Below are 12,188 nucleotides of genomic sequence, written 5' to 3' on the forward strand. Positions count from 1 at the left end.
GCGATTTTTTGTTGCTTGCTCCCCCTTAACCCCCCGCTTGCCCACCAGCTCATCTTAACCCACAGCTGGCGCACACATGTCGTCAGAAAGTCGTTTGTGGGCATTGCCAATTTGTTGGCGAGCTCTTCATATGTGGTATATATGGGCATACGCTTATTTATATACGCCCTGCAAGTGTGAGCACACTTATGGCAGAGAGTGTATTTATAATGCGGCTGCATCTTCCTCGTCGGCGGATGAACCCCATTGAACTCTTTTCGTTTCGAGGGATACGAAAACAATAAAGCGCAGAAAAGTGTGAAGAAAATGCGAAAAAAGCGGCAAAGAACACACAAAGAGAGAAAGGGAGACAGAGATGGAGAAAGAGAACTGAAACAATAGCAGAGGAGTATTGAAAAAATGCAATAAATTATCATATATAAAAATAAAGCAAAAAGGGAGCTTTTGCTTGATGGGGTTCAACATGGGTTCAGATTTTATTTTTTTTTCTGGGTTGGCCCGCTTTGAAAAATGTGTTACACAAGACAACAACAACAAAAGTGGTTTTTTTTACAACAAGGGCTGGGCCCAAAAAAGTGAATCACCGGAAAAAAGACAACTTTGATGCAAATGTTTGTTTGGATTTATTCGAGTCTATTTAAGATAGACTTAGCCCTGATAATTGAAAAACAATACACATATCACATATGGCATCTCCAAATATTTCGTATAATATTTTTATTTAAACAACCAATTTTATGTTTAGTGCCAAAATGGAAATCATTTAAGCCGAATCAATTAATAAGTATACGTAATACGAATATATAAAATCAAGCACAAACAATAAAACAACGCACAAAATGTTGTAAGCAAACGAACAAACACTGAACAAAATCAAGTCCTACTGAACAGTGGGACAAAATCGCACAAAGAGTGATCAAATCAAAGAAAAAATCGCACACAAACGTGAGACTTCAAACCGAAAGCTTCCAATCTCAACGAATCAAGATGCCACGCCCCCAGCACCACGCCCTTCTTAGAGCAATGCTGAAGCTGCTGCTCTTCGCCAGCATTGCGGAGCACTGTGCCACCGCCCTGCCCACGAACTCCTCCGCCAAGTTGCCCTCCTCCCCGTCGCCGTTCACCGCTGCACCACCGCTGAGCACCACTGCCCCACCGCCGGTGGTGGCAATCAGTGCCAACACTTCCGATCGCAACCTGGCCGATCTAGTCAACTCGGAGGCCGGGACAACCGGATCCGGTTGGGAAACACTTGAGACTGAGTTCAATCCGGGCACCACCGCAGGAACCACCCAGAAGCCGCCCAACGGCGAACCACTGAGCACGTCAGCCACCTCCATCGAGCAGCAGGATCAGCCGCCGGATGTGCCCGCCACCACGTTGGCCTTCGCAAATGCGTTTCCGGTTCCGGTGGCCGGCGAAATGGGTAACGGAAATGGCAACGGCGTGGGCGGCGGCTACAGCGATGCCACGCCCCCTTATGCAGCGGTCGATGACAATTACGGTAAATAGTAACACAATTTATTAGATAACGTGGGTGCAGGCATATTTTTTAAATAAATTTTTTAACTAGAACACAGAAGAGGTTTTATAATATTTCTTCAATATTTCGTTTTGATTACAAGCTATAATCTCCACAAAACAAGTTACATTAAATAAGTTATAATTCCTCAAACAACTCAAAGCTAAATAAGCCAGATTAATCTTTAGGTTGAACTTACAAGTTGAACCTATAAGTATAACCCACAGACAAATAATTAAGGCAGCAAAGAAGTTGCCCTAGGCCAGTCCAAAAAAAGAAAAACTCAGATATCAACGACAAACAAAAACAGAAAGTTCGATGGGCTTTCGACAAGAATTGCCAATTATATCTGCTCAACTGGGTTCATTGACACCGCACTTTTCCGAACTTTCTCAGCCCCCGATCCTTAACCCCTGACCGCCCGCCTTAACCCGATTATAGCCCCTCGGCGAAGAAGAACTTCTAGTTACTCAGTTATTATCTGCTGGAGGAACAACAATAAAATACACAGATAAATTCAACACAGCAACAAAAGCAATTGCATACTTCAAGGCAATTAAGCGAGTTTTCATTTCCGGTTTAGCACGCAGCCCCCTTTTTTTAGTGGGCGTGGGTGGGGCGGAAGTTCGGAAAAGGGGGCGGGGCAACGTCAACAACTGCCTGCCTTCGAGTAATATGGCAAAATTCTCACGCAAAACTTTCAGCTTTGGGCAAATGAATTATTTAACATTGTTTTTGTCGAGGCAAGTTCCTATACACAGAAAAAAATTACAATCAAATTAAGTTGATAAATTTTCAAAACAATATGGAGAAGGTAACATTTTTGTACCCAATAAATAACCACAATATATTTATTTATTGCTTATTTTGTAGTAACAAGTTGTGAAATTTCTCGTTATGCAGCAACTATATCTTGATTCTATTTTTATATACCATTTTTTTGGGCTGGCTCATGAAATATGTCCGGGGCATTGACAAGCAGCCGTCTGTCTGCTCGTTAAAACTTGGCCAGCGGGTGCCAAACAGCAACAATTCATTGGAAGTGAGCCATGTTTCACAAGCCCCTACCAGAGTTTTCCTCACTTTCCTCGCCTTTCCTCGCTTTCAACACACCGAGGCACGCGATGCGCACAGGACACAAAACAATTAACAACTTAACTTTTATGGCCCACAATTATTTGGTATTTTATTGTTAAGCTGCAGCCAACTATTTTTATGGCCATGTCATTAAATTGGAACGGCCAGGTCTTAAATAGGTCTTAAGAATTTTCCCCGAGATGAATTTGCATGCCACCCCCGATTTTCTTCGGTCATTTGCGTGTTTTTGCGCTGGACAGACTGACAGTTGGCAAATTGCAGAGCCATGTCCCGAAAACGGACTAAAAGCTACCTGATTTGCTGGCCACACGCCAAACTTATATTAAGTTGCATTTCGGAGCAGGTGCTGCAGCCACGCCCCCTCAAATAAATAAAAAATATGGGCCACAAGGAGTGGCCGTAATGAGGACAAAAAGGAGTTACTCAGGGTAACTGGCTCAAGGTTCTGGCCACTGATTGCATTCAGGGGTAAACCAAATATGATGTCAGAATTTTAAAGCAGTTATTAGGTTTCTAAGTTTACGAACTTTTTAAAAACTGCTGTTTAAAATGTAAGCCCAAACAAGTGTGCCAATTAAAATTGATTTATAGAGCCCATGAGTAATCAAAACACACATTTTGAAGTTACATAAAAAACACAAGCTAACTGCCAATTAGCTTGTCAAGTCAAATAGATCAGTTGAAAGCCACGTTGCGTCGTTCGAGCGAAAATTGAATAAAATTGTATATAAATTGCCGGACAACATCGTCATTTGAATGCTTCGCTGCCCGGCAGTAATTACGATTTCAGTCAAACGAATTCATTAGTTTTTTCTCAGAATATACTTGGCAGTAAATATATATTTATTTTGCATTTATTGTAGCAAGGAAAATAAAAATAATTGAACTTTTGGTCGCTTCAGTTAACAAAGCAATCAATTGATACGGGGTATAAAGTTATTTAACGTTTGCCATAATTACAGCCAACGTTTTGAAAACTCATCTTAAACGAAACACTGTAATTAATAAAGCGGGTAAATCAAGTTTTTCACAAATCACTTTTGGACCGCCCTCCTGTGAGATTTCCACCGAGTCATTAGTTTAATTAATTGTTTGGCCCAACTTTTGTGCAGCTAAGTGCCACGAGCAAGCTCCTGCTGTTTCCATATTTCGTCGGGTGTCGAGTTAATTTTTTGTGAATTCATTTTCACTTCCGAGGAGCAGCTGAGAGCTGTCACAATTTGGAGTAACACTTTCGGTCTTCTCGCTGTGATGAAAACTGCAGTTCATCAAGTGCCACCACCCACGAGCCATAATTTCATGTGGAGGGGCCTTTTTACAAGTGCCAGCCCTTGAGCGTTTTCGAGAGGCATGAAATTGAAATTGGTAGAGGAAAGGGGCAAGAGTACCCCAATTCGTTTTCAAGTGAGTGTGCGAGTAGTATCTGTCAGATATTTTAAACTTGCACACCGAACGTTGCCAGCGTTTTGACAAACAACTGTTGGCAAACAATTTCGGTAGTCGAAAACTACTGACACACATTCTGGATTAATGACTAGCAGCAGATTTAATTAATGTGTCATAAGCATTTTGAGGTATTCCAATCCAAAATCGGACATCATTAAGAAAAGTTATGTGCTCTTAAGTGCTGGTTATAGGCCATTTTCCAAAAATGCCTGGCAAAACTAAAATTATTTAATATTTAACAGTATATAATAACTCAAAATTTATATCCAAAATATTTCATCGTCTATTTGTATAAAGGCAAAGCTTTCTTTAATTTTACTTATAATACTAATATAGCAATTGCTGACTCCAGTTTCTTTAGATGAACTTGCTTTTTGTGAGCTTTGATTGGATAAATAGTGTTTTATGGGGTTTCAGTTGACTAAAACCGCAACGCAAACATTTTTAACTTAAATATTCCACTCGCAGCCGGAACTTTTAGCAAAGTGCTTGCCACATAAACTGACCCCTGTCCACGATCTTTGGCTATATGCTATATAGCCGCACTCAAAGTCCAAAGTCGGACATGTCGCAGGCGCAAGGAAGTTTCTAATACAAATTGGCACAACTTTCGGCTTGTCAACGGCAAACAGGCAGCAACTTTGCTGCGTACTCTCGTATTTTGACAAATGATTTGCGTCTCTGCGAGAAACCAAAAAACAAAAAGTCTTAACGAAAATAACTACGTAAAACCGAGAGGAGCAGAGAAAACTTTGATTTTGAACTTTATCCAGTGGAAACTTTCTCTCCATCGACCCATAGAAATTTCACAGGACACTGAGTTATGAACATGACTTGTCAAAAAATACATTAAAAGTGCAAAGTAGTGGAGCAGCCAGTTTGGGAGGATGAAAACAATCATTTAGTAGCCAGCAAATTTGGCCCAACTGAAAAGCATAAATCATTGAACTTTTTGCCAGCTCCATCCACGCTTTTCTCAAAAACAGCCATCAATCATTTAGCCGGCTTTGGCGCTGTCTTGATTTTAATTTGCAACATGGCTCAAACACACGCTCTCGAGGACTTTCAGGACTTGTGTTGCACAACCGAAAGGCGTGAATCGTGCTCAAGGCTTCTTTTGCACGTCTCAAAATGATAAGCCAGCTGACTAGACTTCCCAAGGACTTTGGTTTTCTGGGAAGGACTTGGGAAAATAATGGAGGCGGTTGATTTACTTTGAAATGCGCTTTTCACGGCCTGTCACTGGGGCTTTTCCTCTGCGGCTCCAACTCCCTTATGTGAAGGAAAAACAACACAACAAAAAAGATATGATCACAAATATGTTGCCTACTTATATGCTGCATTGTGCTGGCACTTATTAATGAACTCCCAAGAGGACTTTAAATAAAATAAATAAAAAAATGATTTTCAGTTAAAATAACTTCTCCATTAAAAAGAATATTCCGCAGTTTAAAGTTTCCGAAAAGGAATCGTTCCAACAAACACTACAAAACACTTTAAAAATGAATGATACCCTCTCTTAGTAAACAAAAACATTTTGATAGATGGCCTCTGTCACAGCAACAAAAAAAAGAACCAAATCAAAATCAAGAACATAGATAAGCCCTTTTTCTAGGAAAATTCTCCGCTTTTTATCGCTCAACCACGTGCCAACCCGCATTTAGACACGCCCACTCCAACGGGATCGATGGGCGGTGGGAGGGAGATAGAAAAATGTTGCCTCGACGACAACTTCCGCCTAACTGCACTTCAACATGTCAATTTTTCTTGTCCCCGCCGCCCAGATGAATGGATAAAAAAAAAAAAAAAAAAAAAAAAGGAATCAACCCCCGTCCGAAACGCCTACGAAAAATGCCATTCGAGAGGAAAACTCACAGCTCAACTTGCATGTGTGTTGGCATTTTTCCTCTTTTTGCCATACTCCAAGTCACTTGTCATGGAGGCCTTTTGTCTGCCAAAAACCCCATGCCCGAGTTGAGCGGCGCTTTAAATCATAAACACCTTGTTAGTGCAACAACTCGACACTTTGAACGTGACATTGATGCCTGTTTTTGTGCCGGTGAGAACTCGAGAACCCGACAACCCGGGAACCCTGGCCCAAACCGAAGCCCGAAACAGTTTCCGTGTCTCAAGCATCGAAAAACAAGCGAGCTCCGGCCGGAAGGTTGGGTTTTTGATGTGGACGACGATGTGGACGTGGATGTGGCCGTGGTGAGCCCGAGGTGATGGTGCTTCCATGTGCAACTTCCTGCCGATAACCTTTTCCCACACACACACACACACACACACACATCCTCACTCACACGTGCCACAAAAGCCGTCGCCGAGGTTGGCCTTATCGTTTCGCTCTTGGCCATGAAGAGCAGGCGAATGCAGCCATCAGCAAGCACGGTCCTCCGGACCAGACACTCGCCCTTAATTAGCCACCATATCCCGGCTAGGCGGCTTAAAGTTTGGCTTAAAGGTGCGGCCAAAATAAAAAAGGAAGATATAACGCAAAGAAAGAAAAATGTATAAAAAGGTTGTACATTTAAAATGAGTTTTTAAAATAAGATTAAAAATGGAAATAAAAAATGTTTAATATATTGTTTTAATATTCTGGTTATTTTCCCTTTTCGAATGTTTTCTCAGTTAGACCACTCCATTTTTCACAGTGCCATCAAAATTTTCCATTGCTAACCCTTTAGGCCAACACACGAGTTCTCTGGCTTTGACCCAAACTAGACACATGTCAAAGGTTCTCAAACGTTGCAAATTAGTGAACATTAGAGCCTCGAATAAAAATCCCAAAACAAAAGGATCATCGGTAGAATTCAACTGACAACACGAGTGGCAGAGGCACTTTGAAACAAATACAATTTGCCGTTTGTCCATTTGTCAGAGTCAATGTGCCTCGGCTGTTGCGTTTGTTTGTGTATGTTTTGCCCACTTGAAGTGTGTCAGTTGGGTTTTGGCCCTTTGTTTGTGCATTTGACAGTGCTTTGAGCTTATAAAGGGCCGGAGGCATTATGACTAAATTCCTGTTCCAAGACTTGCCATTACATAAATTACAGCAATTTAATCAAAATGTCGGTTCGTATAACTCAAATTGTATGGCATTTTGATTGAGTTCAATGAACTTAGCCAGGGAATTTGTCGGAATGCGCAATAATTGGTGTGCAATTCTAATGGAATTGCGATAATTGTATAATTAAAAATAGTTTGGTTCTCAGTCGAAAATTATTCGTTTCGATTTATTTTCATTTTTTTTATACTCCATGTGCAAGCGTTAGCTTTTTTATATAGATTTTGTGGCCACTTCATTTTAAAGTCTTTTTCGAACCCATGTCTCTGAAATCAAAACTCAAAAAGGTTCGTTCACACACACACACACCCACACACATCCGCACCCACAAACTGTCGCACTCATACATATGTGCATTCAAAATGGCCGCCACGTTACTTCCGCTAAGTGACGGAGCCTTTTGGTCCATTCACTGTTTGCTCTTGGCCATCAAAGCTTTGGGGGACAAAACTTTTCAGCTTTTTTATTTTTTCGCAGCTTGTTGTAGCTGCTGCTGTTTTTTTCCCCCGTTTTCGGCTTTTATTTCGCATAATTTTTGCTCCTTTGTGCGAGTCCTCGGGGCGGTGGAGCCTTTGACGCCTTTTGAAAGGCAGTCACCTGTGTTTTTTCCTCCTTTTTCGGCGCGTGTGTATTCTCTAATTGTTTGTTTGTTTGCTCGCTCGCTCTTATTTACTCACCGTCCGTCGCCTTTTGTTTAGTTTTTACGTCTGGCCAAATCCGTAAAGCAGCTCGTAAAGTTAAGCAACAACAATAAAGCACGAAGAGCAACAACTAAATAAGGCATATGGCCAACAACAATGACGCCCCACCCTCTCTTGTTTTTGTATATCTTCATGTTCGGGCTTAGTTTATTTTTTTTTGTTTCGCTCCTTGCTCTTCAAGCCGTTTGTTGTTGATGTATGTATTTTTTTTTCGAGGCTCAGACAACTTAATGCTATTTGCACCATACACACACAGGCACACCTTGAGTCCTCGAGCGACTGCCTGCTTTTGTTTGGAGTTTTTAACAACTTAAGCACGTCGTCGGTATTGGTTTTTCCCAGCCGCCACACTCCGCTCCTCCGATTTTCCTCAGACTACATTTTCCTAGTTATATTTTTCTACTTCCTGCCTTTGCCTTTGTGGAAATAATCACGCGCGCTTTGAGTGTGCACCCCCCAGATTTCCCAGGCTTTGCGGATTTTCCTTTGCTTTTTCACACTTGGTTACTTCCGGCGCCCTTCTGAGCAAATAGTTGGGAAAGCGCGCTTCTATTGTTTTCTTTTAATTTGCACAGACATGTGAAATATGGGGACACACAACACGTTTATAAAAAAAGAGGATAAGGCATTGACTTTTTGTTCAGAAATCAAGTGGTTATACGAATATGTTTAATTAAGAAATTACTTGTCTCTCTGCTTGTTTCTGTTTTCTGGGTTAAATAAGCCCTCTCCCCTTTATTAATAATATATTCCATTAATAGATTCCCATATTTAGTTGGCAAATCAATCAAACAATGAGTGATTTGCCTCATCAAAGCTGCCCTCAATTATTTATGTTATATTTGCCAAACAAAAACCAATCATGAGCTCTAAGTGCCCGCACACTCACCTGCTGGATTGAGTATCCAGCTGTCTTCTGCGAGTGGCAAACCTATTAACTTTTCCCCCTTCGCCCTTTTCTTCTGTTTCTGCAAGGACATTTATCGGTGGCCCCACAGTACATTAGTGTGTGTGTGTGTGAAGCACTTTGTTGCTTAATTGATTTTAATACAAGTACCCCTCTCCTTTTTCGCCATCGGTCCTCAAGTGAGTCGTTCGCTTTCATAGTTCGAGTTCGAGTCTATAAATTGGCTTTTTCCTTTCCCTTTTTGCAGATGCAGCAGCTGCCTGTCCATTTCCCATTTCCATTTCCGTTTGCAATTGCAGAGAGCACAGGCCAAGGATGAAGTACAAGAAGAAATTGGAGTAGAATGGCCATAGAGGTGGAAGTGGAACTAAAGGAAGTGGAAGGGGAAGTGGCAGAAGGAGGAGGCAGTGGCAAAGGCAAAGGCAAAGAAAGTAGAAATGCCATTTATTGAATTGTATAAATTTCTATACATTGACAGCGACTGTTTATTCTGCCCAGCCAACTGTTCATGTGTGGGTTTCTCTTTTCTTACCCGATTACACAGAGAAAAAATAACGAACTTAGTTAGATAAAACTATTATTTAATGATATGTAACTTCACCATTTTCATTGCTTAAATATTTGATATTTGTTACAATTAAACAATGTAAAATGTCCATATTAAGCCCTAAGAAACTAGTTCCGTCTTATTTAACGTTTCATGATTTTCTCTCAGTGTAAAAGGGGAGCAGTGTGTGTGTTTTGCTAAGCTTTATCGCATTTGCATGGCAAAAGTCTCGGGCGGAGTTGGGTCAAGTGCCCATTCCCGCCCTGGGGTCACTCATTTGTTCTTTTGATTGCAGAGCGTTTTTGCCCGTTGCCCGGGCTTTTGTTGTATTAGTAAAATAAATTACCATTTAGTGCTTTTTGCCACTTGCACACACACAAGGACGTACACCCCAGAATACCCTTACACACACACACACTGAGAAACCCTTTGGCTGTCACACATGGTCGAGTGTTGTCCTTTGGCTTGCAAATGAAATTATTGCCAGGGCTTTTGCATCCGCCGGTTTGCTGGATTATAAGCCACCATCTGCAGCTGTATGGGTGTGTATCTGTGTGTGCTCCCCATCTGCAAGTATGTACCGTGTGCTGTATGTGTGTGTTTGTGTATGTTACCCCACTGGCAAGTGCAGGCCATAATAAATTGCTAGCAATCGCATTTCCGTTTCTTTATGCGCTTCGATTACGTTGCGCTTTACTTGCGCCAATTCTTTTCTTCCTTTCTTCCCCCTCGTAATTGAATATATAATTTTTTGTTCCCTCTTTTACACACACACACACACACATATGTACACACCACTCGCCTGCCATTTGAATATAAATTGTTTTATCTCCTGCTGCAAAATATTCATTTCAATTTATTTTACTTTTCTTCATTCGTTGCGATTGCTTCGCCTTCCTGCTCCTCATACGCTTTTATTTTCTCAGCTCTCTTTTTTTTTATTAAATAAATTATTTATGCATTGTCATTTGGCGTCATACGACTCGCCATTTTCTATGTGCACACGCCGCTAAGTATGCAAACATTTTTTATTTACAAATTCGGGATTACTTTGTGGAAGTTGTGGGGTCGGGCGAATTTTTATACATTAAACATCTGCGACGACAAGAGTTGGGAATCAACTTGACAACTTTTTGGAAATGCCAAATAAGGGAAGAGCTTTAACCTTAAAAATACATGTTTTTAAAGCATCTTTTCTTGTTTCAAGCTTATTAAAATGATATCTCCTCTTGAAAAAAACATCAAAGTGGGTGTCCCCCGTTCCAAACCCTCCTTTAAATAAACTTCAACAGTCTTGTTTGCCTAACTTTGTGGCTCTAAGCCGAAGAATATGCAACATGGCCTAAGAACATGAGTAAATTTAACTTTTGACTTTTATACTCATCCCCGCACTTTGTTGACTTTTCTTTGCAGTTCCCAGCAAACCCCAGAATCTCACCATCCTGGATGTGTCGGCCAGCAGCATCACGATGTCGTGGCATCCGCCGAAGAATCAGAACGGAGCCATCGCCGGTTACCATGTGTTCCACATCCATGACAACCAGACTGGCGTGGAAATCGTTAAGAACTCTCGCAATTCCGCAGAAACACTCATTCACTTCGAATTGCAGAATTTGAGTAAGTTGTATTTGAATAAACAATACCATTTTTAAACTTTTTAAAATATAGAAGCAAGTTGTATACGAAATTACAAAGGTTTTTGTTTAAAAACTTTTTGTTTCTTTATTTTGCCTGGCCAATATATTATCACAATTTTAATTGTCCAGGTGGATCAAAGGACTCTTTGACCCGCGTCAACTTCAGAGTTCAGAACTTCAAACTGTCAACCATCGAACAGCCCAGTTTGCCAATGGAAAACCCCTTGAACCCTTGAACCTGCCCAAGGACCTATTATTACCTCTAATTGAGACCCCCCGTCAAATTGTTTGCCAGCTGCTTTGTAATTAAATAGTTTCAAGTGCTCGCCGCCACTCGCTTGCCACTTTCTGTTTGGCAACAACTTTTGACGCTTATAATTGTACACCCGAAAGTCGGCTAATTTACCTGATTAAGGCGTGAGTTGTCTTTTAGGCTGGAAGGCGTCATATCCAGGATACACCGCATCAGAAGAAGCCACTTAGGGAGCTTCGTGGCAAACTGGTAGAGTTTTTGGAGGTTTTTAGACGAGCCCCCGGAGCCATGCAATTAACTTGCTACAAAGTTATGCGCCGCATTCCACATTCCCGTGCACCCACATTGTTTAATTTAATTACACGACTCAGGTGTGCAGATGCACCTGCAGGATGCACCTTCACCTGCAGCAAACTCCTGCACGAAAATTCAAAAGAAGCAGCCTTTTGCGGCATGCTGGCTTCTCCCCCGGGCCGCCATGGCAACGTTTAATTATTTCCAAATTTAATCCATGTAGATGTCAGCAGTTTCTCTTGTTAATTAAATCCAATTTAAGCTGACAACTCCGGTTGAGCTCTACCTTTTTTTTTGCATTCGCTTGGCAGGAAAAATCAACTCATTGTTATTGTTGCCGCTGTCGCATACATTTTCGCTGAGTAAAATTTAATTATAAAGCCGAGCAGCGACCGCAGTGTCCCTTTTTCAGTTCTTGGCATCCAGTCACATGCGGTGACGGTGCTCATAATGAGCAGGGAAAAGATGCCAGGCTCTCAATTCGAGGTGGCATGTTGATCTTTATATTTTTCAATATATACGTAAATGCAGCTGACATTCGCCAGAGATATTTACGAGCAATAAAAGCCTCAACTATCGAATCAAAAGGTATTTAAATCAAGAAAGAGCCATTAAAACAAATGTCGTAAATGAATAAAGAAAGGAATCCTTTTTTTTTGTAAAATAAAAAACAAATTAGCTTCCATATCCACTCGTATCAAACTTTATTATTAATGAGT

General features: G+C 41.1%; 1 protein-coding gene across 6 annotated transcripts in view; it reads left to right on the plus strand.

Annotated features, from left to right (window-relative positions):
• The window catches only part of LOC108086531 (tyrosine-protein phosphatase 99A), a 107,181-nt gene that overhangs the window by 81,162 nt on the left and 13,831 nt on the right, over window positions 1–12,188 (plus strand). For 4 of the 6 annotated variants that reach the window (XM_017183460.2, XM_017183464.2, XM_017183462.2 and 1 more), the window contains exon 9: window positions 10,699–10,902. In XM_017183460.2, the coding sequence (XP_017038949.1) occupies window positions 10,699–10,902 (204 nt within the window). Of the gene's footprint in view, window positions 1–745; window positions 1,505–10,698; window positions 10,903–12,188 lie in introns of those variants that run through there. The other 2 variants (XM_017183465.2, XM_017183466.2) reach the window with 1 other exon arrangement.

Source organism: Drosophila ficusphila, unplaced genomic scaffold (assembly GCF_018152265.1).
Source record: "Drosophila ficusphila isolate 14025-0441.05 unplaced genomic scaffold, ASM1815226v1 contig_791, whole genome shotgun sequence".
NCBI lineage: Eukaryota > Metazoa > Arthropoda > Insecta > Diptera > Drosophilidae > Drosophila > Drosophila ficusphila.